The 13,613-nt window shown below is 51.4% G+C and overlaps 1 protein-coding gene across 1 annotated transcript; it reads right to left on the bottom strand.

The window, feature by feature from the left end:
* Positions 1 to 4,643: 4,643 nt before the first annotated feature.
* CACNG3 (calcium voltage-gated channel auxiliary subunit gamma 3) lies at positions 4,644 to 11,791 on the bottom strand. The gene is made up of 3 exons (XM_049639371.1): positions 11,779 to 11,791; positions 10,784 to 10,924; positions 4,644 to 5,354 (listed from the first exon to the last, which is right to left on the bottom strand). Exons 1-3 carry the CDS (start codon positions 11,789 to 11,791, stop codon positions 4,843 to 4,845), a joined length of 666 nt encoding a protein of 221 aa, XP_049495328.1. The 3' UTR covers positions 4,644 to 4,842.
* Positions 11,792 to 13,613: the final 1,822 nt, after the last annotated feature.

Below are 13,613 nucleotides of genomic sequence, written 5' to 3'. Positions count from 1 at the left end.
TATGGCTGTTTTGGTACACAGTAGGTCCTCGATAGTAAGTGCTAGGTGAATGGGTGAATGAATGAATGAATGAATGCACGGGAGTGAGAGATTGTGTGGCCTGAGGAGTCACCAAAGATTTCGTGGAAGCAATGAGGCTTGATCTTGATCTTGAAGACTGGACAGAATTTGGAGAAGACAAGGACAGACATTTCAGGCAGGAATAATACTCATCAGCAAAGCCCGTGCACAGGCAGTAAGTGCGGTACGGCCAGGGCTGACTGTGGGCACTGATTAGAGCAGAGGCGTGTGTTGATAAAATCTGGAAAATCAGGGGCGCCTGGGTGGCTCAGTTGGTTCAGCACCCAACTTTGGCTCAGGTCATTATTTTGCAGTCCATGTGTTCGAGCCCCACGTCGGGCTCTGTGCTGATGGCTCAGAGCCTGGAGCCTGCTTTGGATTCTATATCTCCCTCTCTCTCTGTCCCTCACCTGCTCGTGCTCTGTCTCTCTCTCTCTCAAAAATAAATAAACGTTAAGAAAATTTTATAAGATCTGGAAAATCAAATTGTCTGTGTGGGAAAGGGCCTAAATAGAAAAGATAGAAATCTGAGAACTGGATTAAAACAATAGCTAACATGTGCATGGTGATTGTGTTTCAAGCACTTTTCTAAGTGTTTTATGAGTGTAAGCTCATCCAGCCTTCACAGCACACCTGAGGAGTAAGTACTGTGTTTGTGGCCATTTTACAGACGGAGAGGCTGAGGCACAAGGCAATTACCCTGCCGAAGTTCTCACGGCTGATGAATGCAGAGTTGGGATTCAAACACGGGCAGATGCAGCTACAGAGTGTGTGGGTTTGAAGGTTATGCCAAGCCACCTCTCTGCTCTGGGGAGGTAGAGACAGAATTTGGCCAGAGATCAGCTCTGGGGGCCACAGAGCGCGACAGAGACACCCAGGGGTTCTGGTCTTGAGATCGGCCGGAGGATGCTGCGGGTCCAGAAATGAGTGGGCTGGGAAACGGAGCCGCATCCGGGGGAGAAGATGAGGGACTCAGTAAGGAGCAAGAGGTTTGAGAATCGTGGTCGGCAAGGCTTAGGCGGTGACTCTTTCCTTCGCTTTGGAATCAGGCAGACACGGCTTTGAGCACCTGCTTTGCTGCAAGTTTCAACATCAACAATTCAACAAGAGTACCTATCTCAAAAGTGAGGATTAAAAGAGGCAAAACAAGTGAAGTTCACAGCACACAGAGTGGGGGCCAGGGACCACGAATACTCCTCACGGAGTGAGGAGTTTCCAGGCCGGGCTGGAAACTGCAAACTGCGAGTGGTAATATTAATCTTCATTTGATGTCAGCCACCTAGGTCTCTGAGGCCGCACGCACCAAAGCCTTGCAGGGAGCAGACCTTAGATGGAACGGGATGCGGGAAAGGTGGGCAGGGGGTCCTTCCAGGGGTCAGGGGTCTACTTCTCTCTTCCTGCTCTCTGGCCTTTGTACCTGTAGTTTGTACTTGGTCTCCAGAGCAGACGTCTGGCTAGTGAAGCCTCTGGGACCTTTCTCTCCGTCCCCATCTCCCCAGATGCCCTGTTTTTGATAAAGTCCTAGTTCCCAGGGCTCCGGGCTGCGGCTTGTTCTACTTCACAGGATTTGTCACCTGTTCACTCCATCCCTCAGATCCTTCCCTCTCCAAGGGTGCCTGAAGCCTCGAAGCCCAAAGCCAGGGATGAGACAATGGGACCTGAGTCACCTCTGCAGTGTTAGAGGACACCGGTCCCTTAGTTGAGACAGTTACCCTCCCCAGTGCGCCTTGCATCTTTCTGATTCAACCGAGGGAAGTATCTTCCCTGGTGAGAGAATATCTCTAACATCTTTCTAAACACTTCTTCTTACGAAGATCAGGCAGCAACCGTCAGCTTAGAACGGGCAGCAGCTAGAGGACGGCGTGATTGCTTTGTTTTTATTGTGTCTATTTTCCCAGTTGCCATTTCCTTATGACAAACAATTCCAGTTTTCTTTTCAAAGCAGTGACATAAAGTTCAACTATCAAATCTATTTATTGAAGTAAAATGAGTCGATGTAAAGAAAAACGGTCGACAGGTAGTTGTCGATGTAGTATGTGCCTATGAAAAACTTGACGAGGGTAGTGCTCGGATGGCCGGTCCGGAAAATCCTGGTAGACCAGGAAGTCGCTCACATTAGGGACTATCAATAGGTTGACTATCAATGTCGGTTCCGCTCGTTACCATCTTACACACGTTCCCTCTTCAAGCCTCTGTTCCCTCACTTGCCAAAATGAGGATAGTAATTCCTACTGCACACGGGGTTGTTTTATGGATTCAGTGAGATAATTTGATGTATGTGAGTGTAATTTGCATGAGATGACTCTTAAAAAATTTTTTTTTAATGTTTATTTATTTTTGAGAGAGACTTAGGCAGACAAAGTGTGAGCAGGGGAGGAGCAGAGAGAGGGAGACACAGAATCCTAAGCAAGCTCTGAACTGTCAACATAGAGCCCGACGCGGGGCTTGAACTCACAAACTGTGAGATCATGACCTGAGCCGAAGTCAGACGCTCAACCGACTGAGCCACCCAGGCGCCCCTGCATGTGATGACTCTTAAGGGTTAAATGAAATGAGTTGTTGGGAGTCTGCGTTCTACAAATTCACCGCGTGGGTGTGGGCCAGCGCCTCCCTCCCCAGGCCTTCTGTCCCATGGTAAAGTCTGGGCAAGTCATGTAACCTCTCTTGCCTCAGTTTCCTCCTTGGGAAAAATGGGGCTATTACTGGCAGGATTAAATAACGAAGTTCGTGTCTGGTGCTAGATCACAGCCTGGCACGTGACAGCGTTAGGTAAGCGTGAGCTCTTGGGACCATCACTGTGCCCTCTGCGGTGATCGCAGCCCTAGGTGGCAAAGCTCTCCGGAAGTGTGGGCATCTGGTGTGGGCCAAAAGCCCTCTAGGAAGCCAGTGTAGGCAGAGGTGACTTTGACCTCTCTTGCCTTTTGGTACGGAATATTCAAAATATTCAAATGTCCTTCCCCCGTGCCCTCAGGCCCCCTCCCCCCATATAGAACATCTATTTGGCTTCTGTCGTCCTGCAATGATGCTTTTGCTGTATCCCCCTCAACCCCCAAATTCATATGTTGAAGTCCTAGCTCTCCTTGTGAGGGTATTTGCAGATGGGGCTCTGGGGAGGTAATTAGGGCTCCATGGGGGGCAGGCTGGGCTGGGAATAGTGGCTACCTAAGAAGAAGAAGGAGAGAGAGAGAGACAGAGACAGAGAGACAGAGCGAGAGAACTGCCACCTCGGAGCTGTGAAGACACAGTGAGAAGGGGCCATTTGCAAGCCAGAAGGAAAGCCCTCCGCTGTGGCTCTTAGGCAACAGACTTGACAAGACAAAGGGCCCACAGTGACACCTGGCTGGATACAAAGAGGCTCTTTAAGCCACAGGCCCTATGCAGCTGACCAATGGGCTACTTGCAACCCACCTAAAGATTACCAAAAAAAAGGGAAAGTTCTATCCGTCCCCCCCCCCCCCCCACTCTGCCCTGTGACTCTGGCCCGTCACCACCTCCTGGGGCAGGATGGCCTCTCCTGTGCTGTCCTGCCCGCTGCCCCCATTGCGGTGTATTCAATAAACACTTCTCTCTTCTGTTCTGCTTTGGGCGAATCCTCGCCCGTTCCCTCGCCACCGGCCTCCACCCAATCGGGACACCCCACACTCACCAAGAACCAAATCTGCCGGCACCCTGATCTTGGACTTCCCAGCCCAGAAGGATGAGCAGCAAATATCTGTTGTTTAAGCCTAACTCCTAAACTATGGAGTTTTGTAAGAGCAGCGCACGTTGACTCAAATAAAGCTCACTCTGCTTAGAATGCATCCAAAAATTAAAAACCTATGTATTGATTATTTACACATGACATTTTGTTTGAGCCTCACAACTCTGTGGAGAACACTCTACCATGTTCCATTGTACAGATGAGGAGACTGAGGCTTCAAGGTCAGGAGCACTCGCCCCCGGGCCTAGAGCTCCTGGGTACCAGAGCCAGCTTGCTTGCCCCCAGCTAGCCTCCAGGGATTCAGGGGAGGGACTCGCCGACTCTGACACTGGTCGGGGGAGCACCTTGCTGGCCTCAAGGGGTGACAGGGTGGTAGGGAGCCTTCCTGGTGGTTAGCGTGTGACGAGCAGAATTCAGCTTCTCACACAGAGGCGAGCCAGTCCCACGGCAGGCAGGGAGTTTGTGCAAGAAGTAGCCGGAAGAAACAGAACACGCCCAGCTTGGTTGGTTACAACAAGGCAAAACCTTTAATAACATGAGTGCTTATTACATTAGCTGCTTCAGGGCTCTGACATCTTTGATTTCTGGTCATGTTTTTCTAACACGTAAAGGTGAATGCCTCCCTCAGGGCCACCTGGGCAGGTGGGGTCCTGAGGATTCATGTGAGTGGGCAATGGGGACAACTGCACGCGCCTGGGGAATCGGGGGTCCCCCTCCCCCCCAAGCCACCACCCGTGACTTTGAGTAAAGTCCTCTTCCAAGGAGGGAAGAATGTGGAGGTCCTTCCAGTAAAGAAGGAAGAGAGGAAAACATCTGGCACAGATACACAGAGAGAGAAATGACATCATGGGGTTGGCTTGAAAAGTTGGGGGGGGGCCTGGAGGGGGAGGGTTGGGAGTTGGGGGAGGGGGGTAGGACCCGGAGGGCCCGGGGCCAAGTTTGGGAGAGGGCTGAGTCCATTTGGTTTCATTCTTTGTAAAAAGTAATACCATCACGAGGACCATGCCATGCAACCTCCCAGCCACCTCTGTTCGCTGCCCCCGCGGCTGTGCTGGGGCGGAGGCCAGAGGGCAGAGGTCAGTTCAGACGGGCGTAGTGCGCCTGTTGGCCGGATTATTATGCAGCGACTCCTTGAACTCTTTGGGCGTGGAATTGTGGAACTGTAGAAAAGCATGGTCCCGGTCGGAGTTGAGGAGGGTCCCCATGGTGATCTTTGAGGGGTCCCGGGAGAGGGTGAACATGGAGATGTCAGTGGAAGGGATGGTGTGGAAGCCTTTGCTGATGGGGGACAGGTCTCGGGATCTGGGCTCCGTGGAGCGCGAACTTGAACGCCTCCGGAATCGATACCTGTAGGGCGGAAGGCGCGCAAAGGTGGATTTCTTCAGGAGCTCCGAGTGGGATTTGGCACGTAACTGCTGATGTTTTTCTATATAGATGTGCACAGCGACAACTCCCACGATTTCTGCGATGATGAAAGAGAAGGCCCCGAAATAAAAGGACCAGCCATAGGAGTAGCTTTTTTTGGAGTCACGCTGCCCGGGGTCTCCGGCATTGGCTGATATATAAACTATGATGCCGATGATGTTGCTTAACCCTAAAAGAAGGGAAAAGAGAAACACATCTTTCACACACCTCTGCGGTAACTTTGAGCCTTGAAATATTTATAGAAAGTGTGGAGGTAACAGGGAGACGGGTGAATGGATTTATGGCTGGGAAATCCCACCACGGGGTATGTCTCACGAGGTCCGTCTCTTGGGATGTGAGGAATTCTGCTGCTCGGTCCCCGGTGGCCTGCGTTCAGCTATGGGATGCGCCCTATTTCTGTAGCGAGCGCCGGCGAGCTCCGGAATGCATGCATTCTCCCTTACGAGCCATTCATTCCATCCAAACCTGATCTCTGGCGCTAAGTCATGAGGATGGCAGAATGAAGGAGGTACAGGTACCCGCCTCTGAATTCCTCACCGTGGGTAGGAGAGACTGACATGTAAATGCAATTAGAGCAAAATACAGGGAGGGCTCTATCAGAGACGCATGTAAAATGGTTCGGGAGCAAAGGGAGGCAAGACAGGTGTGCCCCTGGGGTTTGAAAACAAGGTGACATTGAATGGGGTTGAGCCAGGAGCCGAAAGGCTACTGACTACATTATGTGACAGAAGAAATCAAGAGTGACCTGCTAGGGTGTTAGCTTGGATGATGAGGTGACATCCTGAGCTAAAATGAGAGGCAGCAAAGAGAACAGGTTTAGAGAAGAGGAAGGATTGGAATGCACTGAGGTGGACGTGTTTATCGAGAGTCTAAATGCAGCTGTCCGGTGGACATAGATGGGTCTACACCTGTAGTTGGGGGACCCAACGAGTCCAAGGGGAAGGGACAGTAGCTTACTAAGTCTTTTTTATCTGCACCAGAGAAGGTAATGCTTTCAGTTAGCTGTCGGTTGAGCGTCAGGAATTGGGGAGCGCGAAGCCGATGTCCCCAGTAGGCATGGCCTGCAGACTTAGTGTCCCTAAGTGCCATCGGAGTAGCCCTGGAAATAGTCACTTAGAGATGAGCTGATTCTCTAGGGAGTGGTAAGAAGAAACAATAGAACCTGAGGACCCAGGGGCTGTGATGATCTCTGACCACCTTCCTCACATTATTGTTCCAAAGGTTGAGTCTCTCTTTTTGTCTCTTCCGGGGCGTGATACCAACATTGACTCGGGGGAGTTGGTATATCGGCTGGCATCTCCTTGCCTCCAATTTTAGGGCGGGGCTAAATGGAGGCCCTCGTTACAGTTCCTAGCACAGCTGGTGAGTAACCAGATCCAGCGGCCTCCTGTGCTCCCTTTCTGGTCCTTGGCTGCTCCGTACTCTTCTTGTGGATCCCCAAGGTCTCCCCAGTGGTCCATCAACTAAAGGGTTAAAGCTGGGCACGGCAGGGGCCACGAGACTCTGCTCCAGTGCTGTTCTGACCTGCTGGTGCACGTGCCTTGAGGGGAGTTAATATTGGATTCTGATCTCTGGCCATTCATTCTCCATCTAGGACTTGCTTCAGGAAGGTGGGCTGGGGGGTCTGCTTCTGCCCCGTCTCCTCTTGCAGGCATGATCCTACGCAGGCATCCAGCAGGTAGGCAGCGAGTTCTAATCACTGAGCTATTTCTAAACATGGGCGTTGACACAGACAGCCCCGTGTCAGGCTGCAGGAAACCACAGGATGAAAAACTCCTTCTCTTTCTGGAGTGTCAATTCGGCTTGAAGATTAGTGGGGAAGACACATTCTTTTATATTAAAATGAACATGGATATAATAAGGAGGAGAGAGCAGAATTCACATGAATTTTTAAGTGTAAATGGGAGCCAGACTTCAAAGACATTTCAGCTCACTCAAGGCGCTTCTAGTGATGCCCCCCGAGTCCCCAGGGCCATGTTTTCTTTCTCCTCTGCTAGCAGGGAAATTCTGGTGGCAAAGTTTGGGAGGCCCCTCAAGGAGGCCTTTTTTGGGGGAGGGGGAGGGGGAGAAGTTCAAAGAAAGACTTGGATGTCAGACCAGGTTAAAGGAGGCAGGAAGCCAAGTGACTTGCCATTAACTTATAGGGCTCTTACCATGTGCCAGGCACTGTACAAAGTCTTAACATGCATCATCTCAGTTATTACAACCGACCTGCTCCTCCCTTGGGGAGTCTGGGTGGCACAGTTGGTTAAGCATCTGACTCTTGGTCTCAGCTTGGGTCATGATCTCACAGTTTGTGAGTTTGAGCCCCACATCAGGCTCTGAGCTGATGGCACAGAGCCTGCTTGGGATTCTGTCTCTCCTTCTCTGTGCCCCTCCCCGATTTGTGTGCATGCGTACTCTCTCTCTCTCTCTCTCTCTCTCAAAATAAATAAATAAACTTAAAAAATTAAAAAAAAAACTAATCCTCTCTTAAAGTTTATTTCTTTATTTTTTGGTAATCTCTACATCCAACGTGGGGTTAGAGCTCACGACCCTGAGATCAAGAGTTGCACACTCTTCCAGCTAAGCCAGCCAGGTGCCTCTAACCCTCTTTTACAGAAGAGGAAACTGAGGCACAGAGAAGCTATGTAACTTTCCACGCTGACAGTGCTAGGAAATAGTAGAGGTGGGATTTGCACCCAGGACTGTGTTTTGGCCACAGTGCACTTAGATTTCAGTAACAAATTTTAGGAAGAACAAGATGTAGGTGGGCAATCACTTTCTCCCAACCACTAGACTGTCAACATCTTGAGGGCAGACCTAGGCTGGCTTTGTTCATGGCTTTGGCCCCATCTCCTAGCCCAGAGCCTGGCCATAGCCAAGAGTGTTTCCTGAATGACTAAGCACATTAAGGTGCCCGAGAATTAACAGGTGCAATGTATATACCAGCAGCTCCTATGTAGTAAGTGGTTACTGTGTACTAGGTGCTATCCTAGGCATCTTACAAATACAAACTCATTTGAGCCTCTTAACAGCCTCAAGAAGTAGGGCCATCGTTACCCCCACTTTTCAGATAAGGAAACTAAGTCACAGAGAGGTGAAGGGACTTGCCCAAGGTTACACAGCTGGGAAGTAGTAGAGCCAAGATTTGCACCCTGCAGCCTGGCTTCAGAGGCCATGCTCCTCAGTATTATGCACAGTGCCTGTCCCGTAGTAGGTGCTCAATAAAAGGTTGTTGACTGCTTGCCTGAAACCTCAGATCCTAAGAAGAGCTGAGCAAAAAAGAGCCTTAGAGAGTGCCGAATCCTCTGACACTTTCATTTTATAGGTGGGAAAATGGAGGCATTTCAGCATTCCTTTGGGAGATGGGGGTGTCTAGGAATAGACCCCAAGCTTCTGGCTTCTCCTCAGGGCTTTCACCGCTGCCCCTCATGTTTCCCAGTCCCCATGTGTCCGATCCACCTGCCATCTTTCACAATACCCTTTGTGAGAAAGAAGTTGCTGGTGACACACTCTTCCCTGACAATCCCCTTGGGGGACAAAATAATGATCCTTCTCCCACATGGGAAACCCGAATGTCAGCACAATGCATTATGCACTGGGTCAGTCAGAGCCCAGCGGGTCTGGACAGGCCGCGGATGACTAGAAAGTGCCTCAAAGCCACACAAATTCCCGAGTTTGCCAGTTGCTACCGTCAGTCCACACAGAGCGTGGTCAGGGGCCGTGACCACCTTTGGGCTGACCACATCCCCATAGCAAGATGGCGGCTTTCTCTCTGGTCTGTTGCTGGATTTGGTGTGGTTCAACTTCCCCGTTTTCCTGTTTCCCAGGGCAAACAGTGGGGGAAGAATGGGGGCAAGGTCTAGGAGGGGGGCAGGGCGCTGGGTTTTAGACTTTGGAGCCATGTCGTTGCTGCTTTTCCAATACTAGAAAATAATATTGGGGGGGCACCTGGCTGGCTCAGTCGGAAGAGCATGTGACTCTCGATCTCGGGGCTGTGAGTTCGAGCCCCGCGTTATGTGTAGTGATGACTAAAAAAAAAAAAAAAAAACTTAAAAAAGAAAATAAAATAATATTGTGCTTTTTATGGTCAGCCTCTTTCCAACAACACTGAGACGTGGATACTATTATTATTTCCCATTTTACAGTCGAAGAAATCAGGGTATGGGGAGTCGGGGAGGTTCCCGAGGCTCACCCAGGTAGAGCCAGAATTAACACCTAGAAGGAAAGCCCCCCCCTTTACACATCATTTCTTCTTCTACTGTTCCCACCCTGCTAAATGGTCTGCCATCACTGGGCCAAGTTGGAAGGCCACCACCAGAGTTGAGTCCCCTTCCCCCACCCACCTTGTTCTATGCTTCTCTAAAGCATTCGTCCTGAGGGCACTGGATGAGGGGTGGGGTGGGAAGAGAAGGAAGGGGGGATGGACACGCAGGGGTAAGGGAGGAAATGAGGCGGGTGGAGGAGGGATGGAAATGGGGGGAGGAGAGAGAAGGCAGAGCACAGGGCCCCTTCCCCAACTGACTCATCCTTCTCGCCACCTTCTGGACAGGCCAGGTATTGGTTATGAGCTCTTCCCAGAGGGCATCCGGAGCTGCTGGCTTTCTACCTGGTTCCCGGAGACGCTTTGAACAATATGAGGATTTGAGCCCTTGGAAAGCCGTGACACGTCTCAAAGGGCCAGAGACATACGCAGACGTGCCCAAGTGAACAGAAAGGCGGACCCCGTCAAAGCACACTGAACCGGTCCTTCAGGTCACACATTACACGCACCACACCTGCCCCCCACCCTACGCACAAGCATGACCCTTGAACAACACAGGAGTTAGGGGTGCTGACCCCCCGCACAGTCAAAAATCCGTGTTTTACTTTTGGTTTTCCCAAAACTTAACTACTAATTGCCTACTGCTGACGGGAAGCCTTACTGAGAACATGGTCAACAAACTCGTATTTTGTTTGTTCTATGTATTCTATACTGTATTCTTACAATGAAGTAAGCTAGGGAAAAGAAAATGCCATTAAAAAAATCATAGGGAAGACAAAAATACATTTCCACTGCTATATGCATTTACTGAAAATCCGTTCCTCAGTGGACCCGCACAGTTCAAACCCATGTCGTTCAAGGGTCACCGTACATATGCTGTCTCACTAGTCAGCCCCTGTCCCCCTCTGGGCTGATCCTGCCACCCTAGTCTCCTGCCTTCCTATGATGCCACCCTCGCGTATCAGCATCTTTGGTTCTAAGTAAAGTCTGTGGCTCTTCATTCTTTTTTTTTTTTAATTTTGTTTCAGAGAGAGAGAGAGAGACAGGGAGAGCAGAGGAGAGGGGCAGAGGGAGGGAGAGAGAGAATCCCAAGCAGGTTCCACGCCCAGAGCAGAGCCTGGCAGAGCGGGGCTCCATCCCACGACCCTGGGATCATGACCTGAGCAGAAGTCAAACTCGGGGGCTCAACTGACTGAGCCACCCGGGAGCCCCTGGCTTTTCATTGTTCACACGAGCGGAGTATTTTCTCGCTCTTGCCCTGGATGGAACCCTGAAGAGCACTGCTCTGTCCTCGTGGGCCTGGCTGGGGGTTGGTGCCTGTGAGGACCTCGGGGCCGGGGCCGGAAGCTCACCTGCAGAGACGAAAAAGATGCCCGCACTGAGGATGACATTGTGTCTGCTTCGGTGGAATTCGCTGGCCGCCACGCAGAGCCCGCCAAAGAAGAGCAGCGTGACGCTGAGGATGGGGAAGACACTGGAGGCCCTCACAGCTCCTGTGGAGAGAAGGGGAGAGGGTTCCACCTGCGTCCCTGCCAGCCCCGGGATCCACCCATCCCAGGCACAGGCGTCCCAGGGGAAAACAGCGCCTGCGCAGGAGGACAGAGCCTGCATCTAACACGGGCGTGAGACCAGTACGGCCGCTCAGGGCTCTGTGCTCGGTGCTAACGCTCTCCAGTCGCCGTCCTGAAATTCTTAATCAGTCTGTCTTTGAATTGCGTTTTAGAAGTGAAGCCTGATGGGCCCACGGACATTGCACTAGGGGACTCGGAGCCTTGACTTGTGTCATCGTCTCTGTCTCCCCACACCCCCTTCTCCTTGGGATGGGGCCTTAGCTGTCCATTCTCCTGCCCCAACCAGTGATCACTGGCACCCTTCGTTCCTGGTGGGGGCTGGGCATGGATGGAGGAAGGATCAGGGTTCGGTGCGAGCCCCAGGCACCTGCAAAGCTATGCATTCACCCCTCAGAGTGTCTCCATGCCCCTCGGGGTAGTGTGACATTAGGTAGGCAAATAAAAGACACCGTGACAGATCAAGAGAGAGAGAGAACAGAAAAGAAGAAAAAGCTTTTTTGCCTGTGTTTTGAAGGAGGAGCCGGGATCTTCCTTCACCCTGGACCCTGCCAATTCTGTAGCCAGCCCTGCACCCAGAGTCTCTCCCGTCGGCTCACACGCTGTTGGCCAAAATGCAGAGCCTTTCCCCACTGCACACCTATCTTTGCCTATTCCTTGGTCTGGCAATATTCTCTTGATACCCACTTAGTCACTGAATGAACAAAGTTTACTTATCCATGCAACAATGTTACTGTGTACCTACTGGATGCCAGGCGCTGTGCTGGGCCCTCAGGTACCACCAGGGGACATGTGCGGCCACCCCCAGGGCACAGGAGCTGCCCTTCAAAGTAGGGGCTGGCTGAGGGGCTGGAGCAGCTCCTGGAGGCCCCTGTGTTAACTCTTTAGTTGCTGGATCATGGAGAGGCCCTAAGGGAGGCCCCTTAGGCCTGGGGGAGGGGTCCTATGGTAGGGGTTCCAATATTTACCCAGCCAGTATAAGGGTATTTCCTGATCTGTCCAGACCAGAATATACCAGTTGAATAAATTCCATGTTCACCGTGTACAAAAGAGTTAGGGTCCCAGGTCTCATGGGGCTTACAAGCCAGTTGAGTTGACAGTCAGACATGGCTATGTCATTTGCAGGCCCCAGTGCAAAATGAAAATGCAAGGTCTCTTGTTCCAACATTCAGCATTTCAAGATGGCGACTGGAGAGAATTGAACACCATGAGGCTCTTGGAAGGGCCGGGGATGGCGAGAAGTTGGAGGATTTAGGGTATATTTCTTTTGATCGATCGATCGATTGATTGATTTAGAGCAGGGGAGGGGCAGACAGAGAAGGAGAGAGAAAGAATCCCAAGGAGGCTCCAGGCTGTCCGCGTGAAGCCCCATGTGGAGCTTGAACTTACAAACCCCGAGATCATGACCTGAGCCAAAACCAAGAGTCAGGTGCTAACCGACCGAGCCACCCAGGTGCCCCAGGATATGATCCTAAGGTGAAGCCACCAGAACTGGCAGTGCGTGGTGGGAGACACAGGGGTTGAAAACCGTGCCCATATCTGGTGCCATGCTGCTGAGCTCAGGGTGGTGCCCAAAATGCCTAGGGCATGTGCGGGTGCAGCAGTGGGGGGGGGGGGGGGGGGGGGTCACGGCAGGAAGGGTGTGAGTTCATTTTTGGCCTCAGGAAGTTCAAAGCTGAAGGTTCAAGGCTTTCAAGCCCCCCATTCATGGTGACCCTACCCCTGCTGTTTCTCTTTGCTACTGCACAGAGGTGCTTATGTGCCAACTGCCAAACTCTTTCTACAACTTAATGTCATGTCACAAAAGTTTTCTGAAAGTCTGGTAGCTGATTTAGCCAAGTGGGTTGCCTGGGAAGGGCACTGGAGTAGAAGTGGGGTGAGGGTGTGAGGGCACACAAGGGTGAGGTTCTCTTAATGAGAAGAAAAGGAAAGAGTGTTTGCTTTTGCCTAAAGACAGCCACCCAGATACCCAGCACTGGAGTCTGGGCAGACCCGGGGCCCCATAACAGCGCCCCTCCCAACACTCTGCTTCCATGGTGAGGTTTTGGGAGAGGCTGGATTCCCTGCTTCCTTTAGCCCCCAGTCGAGGGGTACCCTGGGGAGGGGGGCTCTGGCGTCCCGGGTGGGCACATGAGCCTGGCTGCAGGCACAGCTCATTTATAACTTCTCAATATTGACGCGTATGACTTACGGGCTTCCATTTGGACCCTCGGCCTGGGACCCCACAAATATCAGGGGTCGATCTGCCTCCAATGGCTTCAAGGGAAACTTGCGAACAAACCTTTAAAGCGTTCGTTCGCATTGTGTATTGGCAGGAACTGTGCAAATATTCAATGTGATGAGTTTAATTGATTGAAGGAGGCTTTAAATTAAAAAAAAAATATTCAAAGCATGATTAAATTATGATCATGCACAAAGGAAACAATCTGAACGTTTGACGCTATTGAATCGTGTTGCTTATAAAAGTGCAACTTTGCAAGGTGGCTGCAGTAAGGACGTGGCAACCAGCTGGTGGCCAGACTCACTCTTTACCCACAAACGAGATACAGGGCTGCAGGTGTCTGCCTCAGGACGTCGCCTCTGTGACTCACTCTACGTTCATATTAGCCCTATG

The sequence above is a fragment of the Panthera uncia genome, chromosome E3 (genome assembly GCF_023721935.1).
Source record: "Panthera uncia isolate 11264 chromosome E3, Puncia_PCG_1.0, whole genome shotgun sequence".
Classification (NCBI taxonomy): Eukaryota; Metazoa; Chordata; class Mammalia; order Carnivora; family Felidae; genus Panthera; species Panthera uncia.
The sequence above is the reverse complement of the archived record's forward strand: the minus strand, read 5'-3'. Positions and strand labels throughout refer to the sequence as shown.

What these genes read in the sequence shown, in the direction of transcription:
- CACNG3 (XM_049639371.1), bottom strand. An exon ending in CATCTTTTTCGTCTCTGCAG is followed by an intron (nt 5,355 to 10,783) that starts GTGAGCTTCCGG and finishes CCCTTCTTTTAG; the next exon opens with GGTTAAGCAACATCATCGGC.